The sequence below is a fragment of the Mesoplodon bidens genome (genome assembly GCF_964165515.1).
Source record: "Mesoplodon bidens genome assembly, chromosome: 5".
In the NCBI taxonomy this organism is placed as follows: Eukaryota; Metazoa; Chordata; class Mammalia; order Artiodactyla; family Ziphiidae; genus Mesoplodon; species Mesoplodon bidens.
Genome location: NC_138161.1, coordinates 84,586,143 through 84,607,038, shown reverse-complemented (window position 1 = coordinate 84,607,038; position 20,896 = coordinate 84,586,143). Strand labels below are relative to the sequence as shown.

Here is a 20,896-nt window from a genome sequence, read left to right as displayed (position 1 = left end):
GCCCTGTACTGCTATTTTTCACTTTCTTTTTTCATAGATACTGAAGCTTTTTATTTACTACTTATACTGTACATCCAGTATCCATCATTTTCATTTTGACAGCACTTCAGCCCCTCTTCTTTATTCCAAGTTTATTATGAAAAGGTATTCACAGTTAATTTTTAAGTGGAAAAGCAGATTACCAAATGGCTTATTAAGTAATCAAATAGGAACAGCAGGGCCAGAATTGATATTTATCTGCTTGCTCTTGCTTATTATTCAGGTCCTATTGATCTAGATACACTAGATTTCTTAAGTTTTCCTTCCCTTCAACTTCTGTTCCTCCATTCTTTCCTAATGCTATGACCAAAGCAGTCTACTTAAGTACCAATTGTCTCATTAGGTAATGATTTTCTCTTGTCCTATAGAATAAAATTTAGGAATTGGCCTTTTCTTCCTTTTATTTTTTATTTATTTATTTAATTATTTGGTTCTGTGAAGTCAGGGAGCAGATTTAAGCTCAGAAACAGGAAAGACTTTCCATGTTTAGAACTACCAGAAATAAGGCTAAACTGTTTTTGTAGGTGTTGAGTTCCCCTTCACTGGTAGGGGTATATGGAAGAATAGTAAGCAGTTCTCAAACGGGGCAGGTTATTGGAAGTTTTTAAAGCTATGAGTACTGGCCTTTGTAGCTTTCAAACTGCTTAGGTCTTCCACAGTCTGGCTCAGATAAGGTTTTAATGATTAAGACCACATCTTTTTCATCCCCCATTGTATCTTGCATGTAGTAAGTACTAAACGTATATTTATTCAGTGAATGAATAACTTCTGGGCATTTTCCTGGGTAGATGAGGTTCTGGGTTTTCACTTCATACTTTATTTTCTGATTTGGGAGTGTCAGATCTGGATTCAGAGCACAGGGATCAAGTCACAGGCCTCTGCATGTGTGATCTTTGGCAAGTTATTTATCATCTCTGAGTCTACATTTTCATCTGTAAAATTAGAATGACAGGGCTTCCCTGGTGGCGCAGTGGTTGAGAGTCCGCCTGCCGATACAGGGGACGTGCGTTTGTGCCCTGGTCTGGGAAAATCCCACATGCCGTGGAGCGGCTGGGCCCGTAAGCCATGGCCACTGAGCCTGCGCGTCCGGAGCCTGTGCTCCGCAACAGGAGACGCCACAACAGTGAGAGGCCCACGTACAGCAAAAAAAAAAAAAAAAAAAAAAATTAGAATGACAGTTACTCTAAGGTAAGTTATTAGGACTAAATGCATGTGAAATATGTTTTATAATCTGAAAATGCTTTATAAATGGTAGAAATTATTCAAAATTAATGGCTTTTTGTTTAACATGTATATCATTTAATATATAGGTATGTTACTACTGTTACTCTTTCACTTTATAATTAGGCTTATATTTCAGCCTAGCAAAGGAATTAAATACAGTTGCTTTCTCTTAAAAAGCAACACATTTCTTCAACTCCTCAAAGCAAAATTTCTCTCATATTGTTGAATTCTCGATATTTTATTTCCAAACTACCAGTGTCTGTGGGTTTTTCTTCTTAGTCTCTGTGTCAGATTTGGACAAAGATTCAAAAAAATGCCACTGGCAAAATTAAATAATATTAAGTGAATTATTTAATTAATAAATTAGGTCAATTTTTTTCCCAAATAGATCACATTTGGTAGAATTTAAAATTTTGCCTTAAATCTTTGATGCTTGCTATGTTTTGGTTATTTTTTAGGTGACAAAAATCAATGAACAATTAGCAAAAGAATTTTAATGAAAATGTTAAACACCTTAAGTTTTTATTATTAATTCTAGCATAGTAAATCTCTGTTCTTTCTTCCCCTTTAACCAGGTCAGCATATGTTTTGTGCCCTGTTGTTTTATCACAAAAAAGAGAAGAAAGGCTGCAGTGAATGAAGATTCCTCTGCATTTTAGCACTGCTTTTTCTACTGTAGTTGGCTTTTGAATGAGGATGACAATGGAAGAGATGAAGAATGAAGCTGAGACCACTTCCATGGTTTCTATGCCCCTCTATGCAGTCATGTATCCTGTGTTTAATGAGGTAAGTGGGTAAACATTGCTTCATAGGATCTCTGCAGTTCTTTAATGCTTGCTTCATTTATTCATTCGTTTGTTCCTTCATATAATAAGTACTTACATAAATGGACTCCATCTATGTGTTAGGCATTGTGCCAGGCCTGGGCATAAAACATTGAGGGAAAGACTGATTTTTTGTTCCTCCTCTGGAGGTTTCACTATAGTGGGAGAGAGAGACATTGAACAAAAGAATACAAGTAATTATATAAATGAAAAATTGTGGTAAGTGCTAGGAAGTTTTTTTTTTTTTTTTAAGTGTGTTAAATAAAATAGCAGGTGGGACCTATTTTAGGGGCCAGGACAGGCCTCACTGGAAAAAGAGACATATATTGTAACATCTGAAAGAGATAAATAAGGGTTAAAGGGTTGAAGAGTTGGGGATTAGCACATTTTAGGCAGCCAGAAGAGCAGGCACAAAAATATCCTAATGAGTTATAGTCAGTAGCAACAAACATAATTTTACTGGTAAATGGCAGATACCATTCTTCGTATCTAGAGAATATATAGTTGATTTTTTATTTGAGGAATTTTCCAGGACTTAATAATACCAAAACATTTTAGGTTTTTCTTTTTAGTTTATATGCTAAGGTATGTAGAGAATTTTAGAACTGGAATTACTCCCAGTAATTACTCCCCTCCTTTTAATGGTGAACTGATATCCTGATATGTGAAATTATTTTGCTTTAAAGTTTATTTCTTTACATAAAAAATTCTGGAGGTAAGTGGTCCAGGAGTAGTAGTATTATGAGTCAGTATCGTCAGAAATTCAGGTTCCTATCTTCTGTTTCATCATCCTAGTGCTTGCCTTCCATTATCAAGGTCACTTCAGTATGTAGGATGGCCGCTGCTATTTTGTCTTAAGTTGTTGTCTAGAAGGGGTAAAAAGTGGAGCAGGGGGTGGGGAGTTATTTCCAGCTGATTCAGCTTCCTTAAAGTAACCTTTTTGAAAGTCCTACATAAGACTTCCATTTACATCTCATTGGCACCAGTTTAGATTTATGACCACACCTAGCTGGGTGGTTAGGAAATTTAGAAGTTTACTAAAGAGGAAGCAAGGAGGAGGCATCTTTTGAAAACCTGTCCCTATTATCCTGCTACCGTGGTAGCATTGGAGGCACTCTTTTAGGGCTGGTTATATCCACCTCTGGCAGCTGTAGCCTATGCTCCAGTAATTCTGCCATTTTGTTCTAACACTTTACCCAGTCATTGCAAGACTACAGTTATTGTTGGAAGCAAGTGCTGCAGTGCTGTTCAGTGAATATAATGCCAACTGTTAATTTGTCAAGTACTCAGCAAGGGTCTGGAGATATGGAGAAGAAAAAGTTGGCATACTTCTTCCCAGGAGTTGTAGGGAACACAGATGTTTAAGCAAATACATTATTAACTATTTAATTATTCTTGTACCAGGTATGAGGTAAGGAGAGGGTCACTGAAGGGTAGGTGAGTAACCTGTCTTGACATTTAGTGTTTGAACTTCCCATGTTTTTCAAGAACCATCATGACACTTCCACCCAGAGGTGCTCCCTCTTTTCATGTCTATATAGCTAACTCTGTAGGCTATTGGATCAAGTTGTTTGGGGGCATTTTCTATATTTATCTGGTATTTTGAGTCTTTATTTGAAGGGAGGGCAATTTACATTGCAGAACTTCAATTTGATCCTCTGGTTAATGAGGGGGGAATGAGAAAAGCTTTTTTCCTAACAATTTGAGTGACCTTTTCCTACATATGGTAAAATGATTTTATTTGAATCTTGACTTTGGAAAACTGTTATAAAAGATGCGGGATTCTGGTAAAATGAACTGTTGGGATTAATACTGGTATACCTCTTATAATTGATTCATGTGTACAAAAAAATTAATTTGAAAGAAAAAGAAATGGCTATGAAGGGACTAGTAAATCTCTTCCATAAATCTGAGATCTGAAAACATACATGGGTTAATGGACCCAGAATTAGAACATGTTGCCAAATGATTTATAGTTGCTTCAAGAACTAATTGTTAGAAGTGAAATTTGAAATGAAATGGCTGGATGAGGCCAACTGAGAGATACTATGTTAAATTGTCAGGATCTAATTCTCACATTGAATTTACTGATCTAACGTCATGGTATCAAGGTTTTTTCTTTTTTTTTTTTAAAAAATACTAGCATTGTTCTCTGACATTCCAGTGTATTAATGTACCATCTTAAATAAGATACCTAATCAGTTAAACAATATTTAACTATCGTTCAAACATGGATTTTTCTATAAATAGTCATGGGGAAATTAGAGTTTAGTTTGGCTCTGTTTTTCTCTGCTTTGCAGATTTAAAGATAAAATGGATGTCAAATTAATTTTACAGAAAATAGCACCACAGTAGGGGTAAAGTTTTACTCTGAAGCTAAATTGATTCACTCAGTTTTATCCACAGTGTATTGTGAGAGTTAAAAAGCTTGCATTCTCACCTTAACATTACATTCATAATAGTAACAATGGTAGCCCAGAAGTCATTTTGCAGAACAGATTTTTAGGTAGTAGGACATCCTTACACCTGGGGAAATTTTAGTACTGTTACTGCAGCTCACAGGGGAAAGTTATTTATGGCATTCTGGGACCTAGATGCTTGCTAAACTTAATGAAGCTATGCCAGCACAGCTGAGGAGTAAGCCTCTCGTTTAATCAGCTGCTGCAGAGTTCAGAGTCCAAGTATATTGCATGTGTTGTAAATGTACCGTGAAATAGGTCTCCTGGTTGCATGATAGAATAATGAGTTTATAGAAACCTCATGCCAAGTCTTAGATCAGGTTTTTAGGTACTGTATTATCTTTTGTTGATTCTTTGTATATGGAGGAGGAAAGATATATGGTTCAGTTCTTCATTCCAGGAAAAGACATATCATGTATCTTCTTTTCCTGTGACTTTAAAGGAACGTTCTAAGGTGAAATATAATTATAAATATAATTTTTCCTATTGAAAAAAATCAAACCTCAAATTCTGAGCATAGTAAATATACACTTCTCCACAATGAAGGCATGGGTTTCACCTGCAATCCCACCATTGGGAAGCCATCATAGTTACTGTTTTGCATTGCATTTGATTTACTCCTCTGCCACTTACTGTGTTATATAATCTTGTCTTTGTTTCCTAATCTGCAAAATGAGGATAAACAATATTTTACTTAATGCTCACAACTCTGGGAAATAAAACAAGTTGATGTTTTGTAGTGCCTAGAATAATACCAGGAACGTACTATTAGTAGTAAGTATTAGCTATTATTATTAAGGAGTCTTCCACATAATTTTCTGACAAAATTGGGATCATACCCTAGAGTTCTGCACATTCGTAGGTAATGTTTTAGTGGAATATTTTTATACTAGTTAGACGGCTCTGGTTACCTTTTTGCCAGACAACTTGGCAACGCCAGGAACTTATTCTTATAGAACCAGTTACTGGACTTAATATCAATCTGTACAAAACAGATGATTGCATTTTGCCTTCTCTGTGGACTCATAAAATTTAATGGGTGGCCTCTTGATTCCATCTACTTCTGTTTTTCTTCTGGCTTTTTTCCTTTTTTTGACCTAACTCACCTCCTTATCATTTGAATCACAAGAGGTGTATGTGGAGTTTTTATTCTTTTTATTCTTGGCTCAGTTTAACTCTTTTTAAAGAATATGATCAGTAATCTTCGTGGGGGTGGGGGCGTGGGAAGAAGGGTAAGGGATATCAGCATGTGGAAAATATACCTAATTTTGAGGAAGCAATATTTATAGACAATTTGGAACCAACCAATCTAATTATTTTGACCTAAAACACAAAACAAAACAAAAAAACTTCTGAAAGATTTTATGCAAGACTGTTTAAAACTTGAGCAACCAAAGGGTTAAGTGGATATATTTTTTTATAATTACGGGTTTAAGAAGCCAGCTTGATACTAGAAAATAAAGTATAGGAATAAACTGATATTTCTGGAGGGAGCAATATAATAAATGAGCTCTGTGGAATTAAAATTAGTTACAAGCTTTTAAAATATTTTTATAAATGACCCAGAAAGTTAAATTTGACAAGTTTGCAATTAGTTAATAGTTAAGTGCTCTCAAAATCTATGAAGAGTCAGTTGCAGGAGGAGTTCACACAACTGAGAGTAGGCAGAACATGAGGTGAGGGTGAGACCTTAATGTTGGGCTCACCCAGCCTGTCATTTCCCTCCAGTTGCACTTCCCTCTCTTTAGGTGAGGGGAAATGTTATGCGCCCTTTTCTCTCACCCTGATTCTCTCTCTTTTTTTTTTTAAACTCTTTTTACTTGTGACGTAGAAGTTCCACATGGCAGAGACCCAGGAGTGCCTCTCCATGTCCCAGTATCCATTATCATATGTCCCCTCCTTCTTTGGACTTAAAACATGGTGTATGCACTATCAGGCACCACTGAAAAATGACAGCATTGGCTCTTTAAACATACCCTGGTGAAAGACCGTTATCCCAAAAGTTAGAAAAATACTGGACCCATTAGTAAAAGTATTGGAAACAAAGTGGATATTATTGTCTGTTCCAAACTGACATAACATCATTACGCCCCCTTGTGTTACCCTGAAGAAACACTAAGGAAGATGATTTTAAGGGACCACATTCTTCAAGGACCAGTTCAGATCTCATCTTCGTACTTGCCTTTGTACTTTAGCTGACAGTGATCCCATCAGTTTCCATGTAGCTACCTACTTAAATTAATCTTCTGGGATTCCAGGTCTATAGTCTGTTTCTTTGTATCTCTCACACTGACTTCTCTCACATGGTAGCAACTCAGGATTTTGTTCGTTCTTAAGTAGCTGAAGAGATTCGGTAATAGGTTAGACTCCAGTCCAGAAAGGGTGAGTACGGGGAGGCAGCATGAGTGGCTTGTGTATGGGTTTTGGAACCAGACAGATCTGGTGTGAATCCTGTCTCCGTACTTAGTAGCTGTTTTATGTTGGGTAAGTTTATGCAAACTGAGTTTCTTCCTCTGTAAAATGGAGATGCTGATAGCTAGTTACAGATTTATTATGAGGATTAGAGATACTCTTTATAAAAATACTCTATATAATAGTCCATAATATGTGCTTAGTAAATGGTAGCTGTTATTAGTATATTACCAGAACCTAATACTGTCATGAAAGGTACAGGTAAGATGAACTTGATTTTATTGTGAAATCATCTATCACATGTAAGAGGCCTAAAATAGAAGCACTTTTTAATAGGGCATGTATAAACATATCTTGCTACCTGAGTATTACAGGCTGAAATTATAAATAGATTCAAGAACAATTTAGATAAATTTATGGATGAAATAATAAGTTTCATTCAGAATATTTTTGAATGTATATATGTGCCTCTGTGCCTGGTACTTCCTGGGCAGTGTTGATATCATATGAGTAAAAAAGCCTGGTGGGTTTATTGCAAGATGTTGTGGGTAAATAATATATCCCCAAATGACTCCTAGCAGAGTCCTGGTCAGGTGCTTCACAGCTCACAGATTTGATTCAGTATGTTAAGTCTGACCTTTCTGTCTTTCCTAAGGTATATATATATATGTAAACTTAATCTAGAAATCTAGAGATGTAGATGTCTGTCTTGACCAATTTTATAGTTCTTCACTGACTTTTGGGGCCTCTTTTACTTCCCTTGACCATTTCACATACCAGTCAAGGCAGTACAGAATGAGTTAATAATGCCGATACTTGAAGGCACACATCTGACTCAGACCTTTGACTTGTCAGAAGAGGTCAGAGGGTGGTGTAACCCAAACAAGGAAATGGCTTCCTATCTGGGAGGAAACACTCATCCTGCTGTCGGCCCCTGCCTCCCTTGCACAACATGAACTTGAGATCAGAAGAGCTGTATTATTATTTTACTATTCATTGGGATTTATTGTGAGTAAATGAATTTGGTCGAAGAAGAAAATTTTAATTTTGGGAAATATACCTTCATTAATTAATATACCTACCTTATGTAGTTGCTTATTTGCTGTTTTTGCCTACGTGGGTCCCCTTGTGTCTTTCCTTTGACCCACAAGGGCAATGTTAGATTTTACAAGATTTGTAGAAGCCAAGTTAAATACTAAATTAAATGGCCCATTGTTTATTTTTGGAGATAAATTATTTATCTTGGCAAATTTTGTTGTTTTTGCCTTTTGCTTAAGGTGATAACTCGTAAGGAGATAAGGTTCTTGGCATTTCTGTCTTGTTTAGAAAATAAATTGATTTAAACTGTTGGAGATTCATTAGGGGTGTGTGTGTGTGTATGTCATTTATAAAGGAAAACATTTTCATTGCCTTAAGGAATTGAAAGGAATATTTATTGTATGATGTGATATGTAATCGTAAGAGTTTTGTAGAAATATTCTACTTGCATGAAAATCTACAAAGGTTACATTGTTTTTGAACATTTAATATTGTCCCAAATAAAAAATATTTATGTTGAGTTTTATTGAGTTAACCGGCCTAATTCTTAGGGACTAAGAAAATCTGATCTTAACTGAAGCTAGTTATTGTAAGCCTGGCAGTTAACTCTGCAAAAAATGGAGTTTTTTAATGAAATTGCATGCCTTCCTCAGCTCACTGAAAAGCAACTTATATAGTGTCTAATAAGGACATTTATCTTTCAGAATTGTAAACCTTACACATTTGATGTAAGAATTAAAAGCATTTGAACTTTTGACTCATGATTTTAGGTAACAATTTTTTAATCCTGGTTAAAAAAAAAATAGAGGACAGATAAAAGCATCTCTGAAATCCAGATGATCCACAGTCTTCAATTTAACTGTCAAACATTTTATCACTGCTATTTGCTAATTAATAAAAAAGATTAATCTCAGTTTAATGCCTGACTGAGGGGATTGAAAAGCAATTTTAAAAGAGTAAGGTAGAATCTTAAGTAATAGATATTTTCTTTGTTTTGGTCATTTTATAGTCAGTACACACATAATTTGCCATCTATTTGCAACAGAGCACTGAGAGTTAATCTTGAATCCCCCCTGTTTTCAGAAATTTAAGTGAATATGTTTATTCTTTCTATAGGGACTTAATGTTATTTTGTATTCTGTGCTTATCTTAAAATAAATCTATCTTTAAGGTACAGTATTTTTTTAAAAGGAATAAATTAAGAGACTGATATACATGCCTTAATTTTTCATGATTTTAATGAAAATTTTAGATTGCCTGTCTGTTTGAAGAATTCTGGTGATTTAGAATCATTAGCAAGTATTTTTGTTAATCGATGAGCATATCAGTGTGCTTACTACAGAATGAAATATCAGAAATATGCTTTTTCCAAGAAAATCGATGTTAATAATGATTTAAAATTTTTATTGCAGCTAGAACGAGTAAATCTGTCTGCAGCTCAGACACTGAGAGCGGCTTTCATTAAGGTGAGATGCAGATAATTTATTATGATGATTAAAAAGTATGTTATATATAAATCTAAATACCATGTGATAATTGCCAGTTTATTTCTTTATTTTTTTAGTGAAGACCTGTTTTGTTTTGTTTTTTAGTGAAAACCTTTTCAGTCATCTTGTGCTTGTTTTAGTGTACTCTTTAAAGCTTAAAACACTTCTAAAGAGTGAGCTGGAACAGGCGCTGTTTCCTTAGCATTCAGCTTTTGTCACTTCATGCTTTTGAAACTGACTTTTTCAGAGTGTTCTCTGTTTAGCTTTAGAGTATATTTTTAAGTTCTGTTTTATTTGACTTACTAAAACTTTTATAAAGTTATAACTCAGATTTTCTTCATATTGTTTACCTATAGAACAGAAGTATAAAACAGTATTTTTGAGTGGGAAAATAAGACCTCTGTGTATGTCAGATTAAGGATATTTTGAGAATATACAGCTGAGTCACTCGAATGAACTTTTTCATTGTCTCTAGACCTGAGATGTTCAATTGATAATCACTAGCTATGTGTTGCTGTTGAGCACTTAAAATACGGCGAGTTCAAATTGAGTTGTAATCCAGGTATAAAATACACACCAGATTTTGAAGGTGAATACCAAAAAAAAGAATGTATACAACTCAGTAATAAGTGTATTATGTTGATTACATGTTGAAATGGTAATATTTTGGATGCACTCTTAAAATAACTTCACATGTTTTTTCTTTTTACTTTTTAATGTGGCTACTAGAAAATTTAAAGTTACATAGGCTCCTCATTGTTTCTTGCATTATATTTATTGGACAACCCTACTTTACATATTGGGTACAGTCTTTCATATAAAACTTAATTCACCCCATCCTAAATACACATGAAGATACCCAAAGTCTTAATTTTTATTTACTTTTTGTGTGTTTGCTCCCATCAATAGCTAAAACAACTTATATTTCAAGGAAGGTATTTTAATGTTTAAATCTAGAAAAAATTTACAGTTGAGTCTCATTGGAGTTGAAACTATAAATCCATCCAGCTTGATTTCTTTTTATGGCAAAGATTAGTTTATTTATACCACTCTTAACTGATAGCACAAATAATGTCATTAGACATCTGCGTATTTCACTAGAAGAAATTACATTGTGTGTGTTGTGTTGGATTAGAGCTATTTTGATTTGTTTAATACTCTAAAATGCAGTGCCTGTGTACACATACATACTAATTTCATTAAAATACATCCTGCCAAATCATTGGGTTAATGAAGAGAATCAGTGAAGCAGCACCATCCTTAGTGTTTTTTTTCCTTCTTTCCATTAAGTATCAGTGTGGTTTGGAAGGGTATATTTGGTCATTAGGGAGGCAGGATGGGGACTGTTTTAAGCATCTTTGTGGCCAAAGAAAAGAAGGAAAAGTGATCTGTTGCACACTGTAGTATCGATAAGGCAAAAGTCAGTTTTTTAGCTTTTCTGATATCAGGAACAGAGAGAAATTTCTCCTGTGTGTCCTCATAAAGAAGACCCTCTCTGAAGTAGTATATGCTATATACTCAATGACATTCATAAAAGAGATAAAATAATGAATTTCATTAAGCTCTTTCTTATAATATCCTTATATATAAGCTGATGTTTTAACTCTACAGTACAGTTAAAAAGCAAACTGTGTTTAAAGTATGTGATTATTATAGATCTGGTTTAATACATGGATAATTTTATCCATGGCACTGATTCTTAATTGGGGATAATGGAAGTTATTTGGAGGAAAATATATTAGTTTTGCATTGATTTATTCTTAATTACTATATTTAATTTGTTAGAATTTCAAATGACTTTAAAGGAGGACATGCATTAAAAAGTTTAAGATTTTTGTAATTTTTACACTGTAACTTATTTGAAAAAGATTAAAAAAACCTTGTTTCATGTTTCTTGCCCAGCCATATATCCATATTTATATCCATATATGTATTCATGTTCCAGTTCTTGGTCCACAACAACAGTGATATTTATCAAGCTTTAATATCTAGTTTTGTTATCTGGAGAAAAAGGATTAAAATAATTTTTCCAAAGATAAAACAATACTAGTTAATATTGTCTTTTATGATAACTATCCTGCTGTTGATTCCTTTTCCCTCTGGGAGGTTCTGATAGTGTTGAGAATCTTTGCTCCACAAGCGTGGATGTTACTGCCTTTGGGATAGTTTTCTCTCACTCTTGGATTTTTCAGAAAAGTTGGACAGCAGAGTTTAAGGTTGTATTCTGAAGGATATCTTGAAGGTATAGACAGAGTCTCTGATTTAAGGGTAGATATATTTGTTTTGTCAACTAGAATCACTGATTAAATTTAAGGCTTTTAAGATAAAAAAAAATAGCTAAGATGCTAGACTACTGTTCCCAAAGTATGTGCCGAGGCACTCCAGGACCATGCAGCAGACTCAGAGTGGTGTCATGGGATATTTTAAAAATTTGAAGGAACGCAGGGATACTCAACATTAGGTTGACACTGTGTGAATGACTCTCTTGAAATAGTTTGCAGTTTCAGCATATTTGATTGGGCTGCATTCCTTTCAATGATGTCATATCTTTGTGAAACTGGACTTTTGGCCACTGCTATTGATAGAATGCAAGTATCACAAGAAAATCAATGTACAACAGGAAATGAGGGTGGAAGGGTCTAATTCCAACATTTGAGAAATTGTGCAGTGCCCAACAGGTGCACACATCTCATTAGGGATTGTGGTTATTTAAGAATAAAATAAAATATTTTTCTTTCAATTCATGTAATTTTAAAGGTTACTAAGTTGTTAGGATGTAAGTATTCATTAAGTTGTTTGTACTTCACTTAATATGCAGCACTGTTAGGTATTTCTTTTGGTACTGAGAACACTGTGAACAAGAAAGTTAGGGACCTCCGTAAGAACTCTGTAATGCTCCAGCTTTGGCATTTGGGGACTGCAAATGAACTTGGTATTGAAAACTTTGTTCTCAGGCTTTCAGCATTTAATTCTTTCAGTAGCTTATTATAACTTAATCAGAGAGGCATTATTTTTCTGTTGGCATTCTCTGGAAGCACATAGAGAATGCTCCCCTGCTTTCCAAGATAATTCATTATGTAGGTAGATTTAATGCTACTTAGAGAAGATAAACCACTGTTATCAAATAGTGGCTTATTTAATTAGTATACTGTATGTTATTTTGTGGCAGTTTACCAGATTAATAATGTTGATACCGTCTTAAGCCATATTTGTACAGCTTTTCTTTTAATGGCAAATCTTATTTATTAAAGTAGATTCTTCCTTAAATATATTCATGAGAGGAAAAATCAAAACAGGTTATAAAAGAAACGGAATTCAGTAGGACATATTTTATTAATCAACTATCAAAATGATTTTCCTGTACAGCATTTGACAGCAGTTAAAATGATCCCAGGATTGAGATAAATGTGTATATTTTTTCTCCTTTCATTCCATAACCTTTCAGTTTTTGGTACTTGAAATTAATGAGAAACAAGGTGTTATAATGTGAAGAGCAATAGGAACCAAATAAAGCTGAATCTGCAGTGATACCAGAATGGAATTGAGGAGGCAGAGGTTAAACATAATCGGCACATCAGGAAACAAATAGATTGCTCTCTGATAGATCATAAGTTGTGTTTCTGTTTGCTATTTAATATCAGGGCAAAAAAGATAGGAAATCATCAGCATAATGATTAAAATTGGCAGGCATCCTAAAAGAAACAGAATGTGATTATAAAATTTTTTTAAATAAAATGGGACAGAATTACAAGGGAAAACCAAAATCTCGAAAATTAACTTTGGTAAACTCAGAACTCTTTACGCTCAATCTTGAAATGACTAGAAGATTTTAGTACCATAGGGCGTGTAAGTAACATCGAATCAATGCAAACTCATTAGCGAAACAAGCTCAGGAGGTAGTAAAAGGATTGATGATGTTGTGAAAGCTAGTGAAGGATATACTCCTGCTGCAAAAATAGGGAATGAAAATCATTGTGTGGGAATGTAGTTAAGGGATCACATAGCTTTAATAAAACCTCCAAAAGGGGCTTTCCTGGTGGTGCAGTGGTTGAGAGTCCACCTGCTGATGCAGGGGACACGGGTTCGTGCCCCGGTCCGGGAAGATCCCACATGCCGCAGAGCGTCTGGGCCCGTGAGCCACGGCCGCTGAGCCTGCGCGTCTGGCAACGGGAGAGGCCACAACAGTGAGAGGCCCGCGTACCGCAAAAAAAAAAACCACAAAAGCTCCAAAAGGAGGGTTATTTTTTTTTGTTTTGGTTTGTTTTTCCTGACATTCTGTTAACTTAAATGTTAAGAATCTGCAAAAAAAAATTGGTGAGATGAGTTACTGCTTGATCCTCAAGTCGAAATATTACGTAATGAAAAAAAAGCTAAAAATCTTCAGTCTTTAACCTATTGAAAAGTAATTGAAGAACTACCAGTATATATATAATCTTTATTTCTAGGTTTGTTAATAGTTTGATTGCAAGAGAGTGTAAATGAGAAGTAGGAAATGTTAAATACTTTATGTTGAAATGGAAAATGGGACCATGTCTGTAATAAGAAGTTACGGATGCACAAGCTGTACCCAAACATAAGTGAGTGCCATCACGACACCTGCTTTGCAAAGATTTCTGCTCTTATTTATAAGTTGATCAGTTTAAGGAGGTCCCAACAGGTTCTAAACAATTAGGTTTTGGCTTTGAAATGCTGATTTAGTTTCTATATTTCCAAACTAGCTTTCTCTTTCTTATAGGCTGAAAAAGAAAATCCAGGACTCACACAAGACATCATTATGAAAATTTTAGAGAAAAAAAGTGTAGAAGTCAACTTCACAGAGTCCCTTCTTCGAATGGCAGCTGATGATGTAGAAGGTAATCAGAAAGAGTCTTGTTTAGTTCCTTACAGTTGTTGAAAAGCTTTTCCTCCAGATCTTACTTATTTGATAAAAGGGACTTCCTCCCCTTCGCCTCCCTTCCCTCTTACTGTTATTGTTATTGTTTTGAAAGTGGGAAAAAATAAACACATATAAAATAGAAATGTAGTTCTTAATTTTATTTTATATTTGCCAGATTTAATTACTTGAAGTAAAGCATGCGTTTATGCTGCATGCTTTAATTTTTTCCCCTACTAATTAATATGTTTGATGAGTTCTAGTTTCACCAAGAGACAAGCTGTTTGGAATGGTTATTTTATTTTGTGTTGACTTTATGCAAATACCAGTTTGAAAGTAATGAGTTTCTTCTTTTTAAACTTTAGTATTGCGTTTTTTTTTTTTTTCAAACACAGATTCGAGAGAACAATGTAATAATCATCCTTTTGGCCTCTTTTCACATTTTTGCTTTTTTAAATAATTAGAAATGGGTTTCAGTTAAATTTAGTTTAACTGAATTAAATTCAGTTCCCACTAATTTAGAAAAACATAAAGGTATAATTTCCCATGTTTATTAAGGGAGAACAAAAGTAGATGTAGATGTTTTTAACTGATCCCATAAATTATGAGAAAGTTTTCATCATTATTCTAGATTTGAGCATCTGTAGCCTGTTAGACTGGGTTATATTGAAGAGTTGGTAGAGTTGTAATGTTTCTAAGTCTATAATGAATCTGGTAGTACATTCAGTATAGAGGTTTTTATTAAACTCATATTCCCCATTGCCATTGTATTTGTTACAAATGTTACTTACTTTAAGGTTTCCTTGTGAAATGTAGCTTGAGAGGCCTGAAAAACTTGATTAAGCCTCCCTTTTAAATTTTATTTATTTATTTATTTTTAAATCTTTTTAATTTTTAAGGTTTCATGGGTTTCCATTTACCCCAAATTGAAAATGTTCAGTCTTTCATTTTCTGATATTTTATTTGGAGGGAGCCCTAATATAATTACAGAGCTAAGTTGAACTGTAATGACTTCTGCTTTGCAACCTTGTCTTCCCTAATTATCTGGCTTTTATCTCCCCCCTCCTCCCCGCCACCTCCTTGACCAACACATTGGAAATTCTTAGACTTGAATTTGGCAGCAAGTTGCATTTTTTTTTTATTATGTATTTTATCAGAGTATATGATTGAACGACCGGAGCCAGAATTCCAGGACCTAAACGAAAAGGCACGAGCACTTAAACAAATTCTCAGTAAGATCCCAGATGAGATCAATGACAGAGTGAGGTTTCTGCAGACAATCAAGTAAGCAACTTTTTATTTGGTTCTTATTTTTTAAAGTACTTCAAAGGAACCACTCATTCTGTATGTTTTACTTTGGTATGATATTAATATTAAATTGAAATAAAAAATTTGAAAATTTTAATTGCTACATTTTTATTATTAACTTCTAAACTGTGCCTTTGGCTTCTGAGTACAGTAACATTTTTTAGAATGTTTAAAAACAGTGAAATGTGCATAAACTGGAATGCAGTTTGAACTTCGTGAGAAATGGAAAAATGTAAATGTCAGATTAAAGCGAAGAGAGGAGTTGGATAAATTATAGAGATTGATAACGAAGGATAGCAATATTGTTTTTATTTCAGAAATGGTACAAGTCATTAGCATAATAATGTACCCTTAGTGATAAATAGCACTTTCTAATGTTGACCAAATGGTGAACCTCCAAAAATCCTTGCCTTTGGGATGTAGGTTAAAAAAGACTGAGAACTGTGTGAGGCCAGGAGGCTGGTTGATGGGCAGCAAGCAAAAAGGGTCATCATTCTCGAGCAGGGGCACGAGTGCCTCAACCCAGGGGCACTCTCCTCGGGGGTGAGAGGGCGGAGGAATGAGGGGGAAGCTCCAAGCATAATTGCTGGATAAGTATTTTCAAACTAAAGAGTCAGATAATTTTCTTCAGCCTCAATGGGTAGAAAACAGAGAAAGCCGGGAATAACTGTAGTGGCACTATCCATGCAACCTTTTGGTGACACCACAAGTAGAAATTGCTAGAAAGGAAGAACTTAGCACAGATCTTTTTCTGGAAGAAGCTGCATCATACATTGTATCTTTAAAGAACTGAAGGAGGCTGCCTTGGAATAAATATTAGCATACTTCTCAGGGGAAGAGTATTCCTTGTAATTCACATTGCAAAATTCTATTTTAGCTATTTGGCCACCTGTTTTGAGTGGGTTAGAGGGAGGAGTATGACCCATTTTAGAAAATAACGGTGATAGGTACCAACCCAGCTATCAAGGAGTGACCCTCTTCTTTTTGGTCCTCTAATTGAGGATCAGAAAGTACAAAAGACTTCATTGACTAGCCAAAATCCATGTTACAGGGGATGAACCCTAAGGTAAATATTTTACCTTTATTGGAAAGCCCCAACTTTCTTTAACAGTTTTTAATACAACTTTTTATTTTCAGTTTGGTATAAAGTGAACATGTTTGGCCCATAAAAGGATAAATTATCAGTGATCTCAAACACAGCTGTTTAAACACTTCTAAAATTTTCAAATAATTTAAGATTTAATTTACTTTGGTGATCATATGCTACATTTCTATAACTTGGTTTGAACCTAAGCAGACTGACTCCAGGGACTTCTCTGCTGCTTCCCAGTCATAGATTCATAATGTTCATCTAATCTGGTGATTGAAAAAAAGAATGTTCTGCTGTTTGGAAGAGGTGTGGTAAAGGACATCCTATCTAGGGTGTCAGTAGGAAAGAGGCAGAATGGTGTTGTAGTTGAAGCTCGGATAGAGATGGTAGGTCCGGAGCCTTCATCCTGCTATTTTGATACCCTCTTTCCATCTTAGGAAGTCCTGGAGACGTCTCTTCTAAACCCAGTGTGGCTCTAAAGAGATACAGTTTGAAAACCAATTTATTAATAGCTGCATTTTGATCAAAAGGGAGTTGAGGTCAAGAGCCTAAGAGTCTTGTCCTTAGTCATTGACAAAGGCTGAATTAGGGTTTTGTCTCTCATTTATGGGGCAATAGTAATATTTCATTTCTGTTTTCTGGAGTGTACTCAGCCAACTGAATTAAGATTATTGGCAATTAAAATTTATTTCGTATCCACTTTAGGAGGGATAATTTGCCATGGAAAGTTTGTTGATAATATGTATTGTTTTTGAGACTGAAATTCAACCATCTGTGCATTAGCATGGATGGCTAAGGTATAATTACTTGTATCACTGATATATATTGATAACTTTTGATATATATTGTTAGCAGTGTTAATTGTTTGACAAATTAGTGGATAAAATTGCACCAAAATATAAAATGGTTTATCTTTCAAGCACAACATATTGTACAGTTATTATTTTTCTTTAAAATATTTTACTTTCTCATATTTAAGGTGGATATCCTCTTCTTTCAAAATATTTTAACAATATTTTTCAATAAGCATGGATCAAATACCTACTATACGAAGTACTGTACAAAATGTTATAGGAGAAAAGATTCCTGTCAGCTAACAAATATCCATATATGTTTGTATATATCAGCAGACTTAGGTTTGACTCCCCATTCCAGCATTTTGCTGTGTGACCTTGGATAATTTGCTTAGCTTCTGTGATTCTAGTTTCTGCCTGTGAAGATGAGGGTAATAGTTGTGAGAATTGAAATGATATACATGGTACCTAGCACAGAACCTAGCATACACTCACAGCACCTAAAGCATTGTGAAATAAGATTTTTTTTTCCCTCTCTCTATGAAGTTGATTAGGAAAAATGATCCAGCAAACAAATTATTTTAAAAGTACTTTTGATTAATGAATGTGTTTGACTACATTTGAGCTTATGCAAATATTTTATAAAATTAATTCTTAGGATACATTCCAATTAATGGATGACTAGTGGAAACTGGTGATTTAATAGTCCAGAAAGCTATGCATTTATCTGTTTACCCTTTTTTTTTTTTTTTTTTTTTTTTGTGGTACGCGGGCCTCTCACTGTTGTGGCCTCTCCCATTGCGGAGCACAGGCTCCAGACTCGCAGGCTCAGGGGCCATGGCTCACAGGCCTAGCCGCTCCATGGCATGTGGGATCTTTCCGGACTGGGCATGAACCCGTGTCCCCTGCATCGGCAGGCGGACTCTCAACCACTGCGCCACCAGGGAAGCCCCTGTTTACTCTTTATAATCTACATTTGCATATTCAGAGGTGAAAATTTACCAGCTTTTGGTTTTGATGCTGGCCTCAAGATAGCTTTTCCAGAGGTGTCCAGTCTAGACCAAACCAAACATACAGTGTAGGAATTTCATTCCTTTAGATTGTTTGTATAAACATAATTATACAAATTTGGTTGATACAGTTAGAAGCTCTACTATTCCATGCAATTTTTTTAATAAGATGTACTACATTTCTTCTGATGCCTGTGGTCCTCTCTTTCAGCGTATATGCTCCCCAGAGCTGCCCCCTTATTAACCCCTTTAGCGACCTGCAAGTTGCTAAAATTCCTTCCTACTTACACATACTATATGTCCCGTATCACAGAATCCATTAACTCCGAACTGCATATAATTGCATTATAATTATTTTACCCTCAGATTTTCCTCAGTTCTTTATTTTGTTTAATTGTCTGAAGTATTTTGTGTGTGTGTGCCGGTATTTTCTCTTATAGGAAACAAACCCTCGGGTAGTTACTAAAATAATTTAGCTTCCCTGGTGCAAACCTTAGTGCCATAAATGAAAATGCTGTTCCATGTACATACAGATGACATAATATTTGATATAAATTGCTGCAGATTGTTTTAGAAAAGGCCAGGACTAGGGATAAACAGCCTTGGTCTTTATAAAGCTCCGTGGCAAATAGTGGATCAAGGATTAGCTCTAGCTTCTGGGTTTCCAAGCAGTGGTTTCCAAACCTGGTTCATCAGCAGAATCACCTGGGGAGATTTTTTTACCTTTTCTTTTAAAGTACATACAGACTCCCAGTATTCGTTGAAGTACACAACAAGGTATGGTTGTGTATAAACAGCTGTCTGATCACTATAATTTTTTTTGTTGTATCCCTTTTGAATAAGCTTACTGTGGGTTTGAAGAATCTTCCATATTCAGAGATTTGACATTTTTTATTTGTTGAAACTAATTTTTCTTACATAATGGCATGGTCATATGACACCGTTTTATTAAGCAGTAGGGGGCTTACGCCCATCACAGCAATACAGAAGGATTCAACTTTCTCGAAAAGATAAAGGAAAGGAATAGTTAATGTAACTTAAAATTGATATTACTAGAGGCCAAAAAACAAAAAGAGTGGACAGATGTTATTATATAAATTCATTATCCTGTTTGAATATCTAATGTTTCAATGTTTCAGCCTGATGCCGATATTTGAAATACAAGAGGTCATAAGGAAATAGTTATTGAAATATTTAATAAAAATATCATTACTACTTCAGAATAGGCTAAAATACTTTTTTATACCAAAATTCTGTATATTTGTGATTTTTAGAATTTCCATTTGCTTATTTACTAGAAATAAGCTATGAAACACACACGTACACACAAAAATCTGGACACGGAGCTTTTTGGTTTTCTTTAAATAGTATAGCTGAAATGTTTTAGGTGTGAAATAACTGAAATCTGAGATTTGTGACTAAAAAGTAGGTAATAAAAGGTTATGTTTGGGGTGGTCTAGGTTGACGTTTTACTGATTCATATCTTCACACTTGCATTGCATTTGAACAGTAAAAGTTTTTGTAGCAATTAACAGCTAAGAGAATGGATGTGAAAAAGAGGTTTGCCTTAGAGGCTGAGAGGCTATTTGAAAATGCAGAATTACAGTAAGTTCAGTTTGCCAAAATATTACTATGAAGTTAGAACATGGAAATTGAAAAGGGCATAGATACAAAAGATAAGAAGACTTTTTAAAAAATGGTACATGGATAGGAAGAATAGTCAAGTCAAATGAGAATTATTGATTTCTTCTCTCTTTCTTTAGAAAGGGGAGAAAAGTGCTGATACATATATACTCAAAGGATGATTGCTGAAAAGGTTAAGTAAGGTAGAAGAATATTCTGATATTGTCTTCCAGAAATTTAAATATATTTTCTAAAGGAAATAGTGTCAGCAAAGGTTTGGAAGAGAATAGGTGTGTCTTAAGAGAGAAGAGCTACATCTGAGGAGGAAATATTTTAAACATCAGAACTATGTTTGAAACTATGTTTCAAAACTACATCAGGTCTGTAACTTGGTGTTTTAAGTACAGAAATGAGTTACATGTAATAGCAAAATTTCATATAATTGTTCATGAAATAGCAAAAGTGGATGATATGGTTGCTTGAATTCACCTACATGAGCCAGAAAAAGGAAGAATCGTAACCAGAAAAGGTGAGAGGCAGAGGTATTTTCTTATAAATCTGAGTAAGTAATGCTGAATGAAATGTTACTGATTTGGGAAAGCTGATGTTAGTTGTGCAGTGTTTTGTCAGCAGTGCAAGAGTAGCTGGGATCACAGGAGCGTACAGGCTAAAACCCCCATTCAACTAGCCAGTCAAGTATTTTTGCTTGATGCAG

General features: G+C 34.7%; 1 protein-coding gene across 2 annotated transcripts in view; it reads left to right on the top strand.

The window, feature by feature from the left end:
- The window catches only part of PDCD10 (programmed cell death 10), a 42,231-nt gene that overhangs the window by 15,571 nt on the left and 5,764 nt on the right, over positions 1–20,896 (top strand). For both annotated transcript variants that reach the window (XM_081235877.1, XM_081235878.1), the window contains exons 2-5: positions 1,839–2,049; positions 9,409–9,462; positions 14,219–14,336; positions 15,514–15,640. In XM_081235877.1, coding sequence (XP_081092003.1) covers positions 1,954–2,049; positions 9,409–9,462; positions 14,219–14,336; positions 15,514–15,640 — 395 coding nt within the window. In that variant the 5' untranslated portion in view covers positions 1,839–1,953. The remainder of the gene's footprint in view (positions 1–1,838; positions 2,050–9,408; positions 9,463–14,218; positions 14,337–15,513; positions 15,641–20,896) is intronic.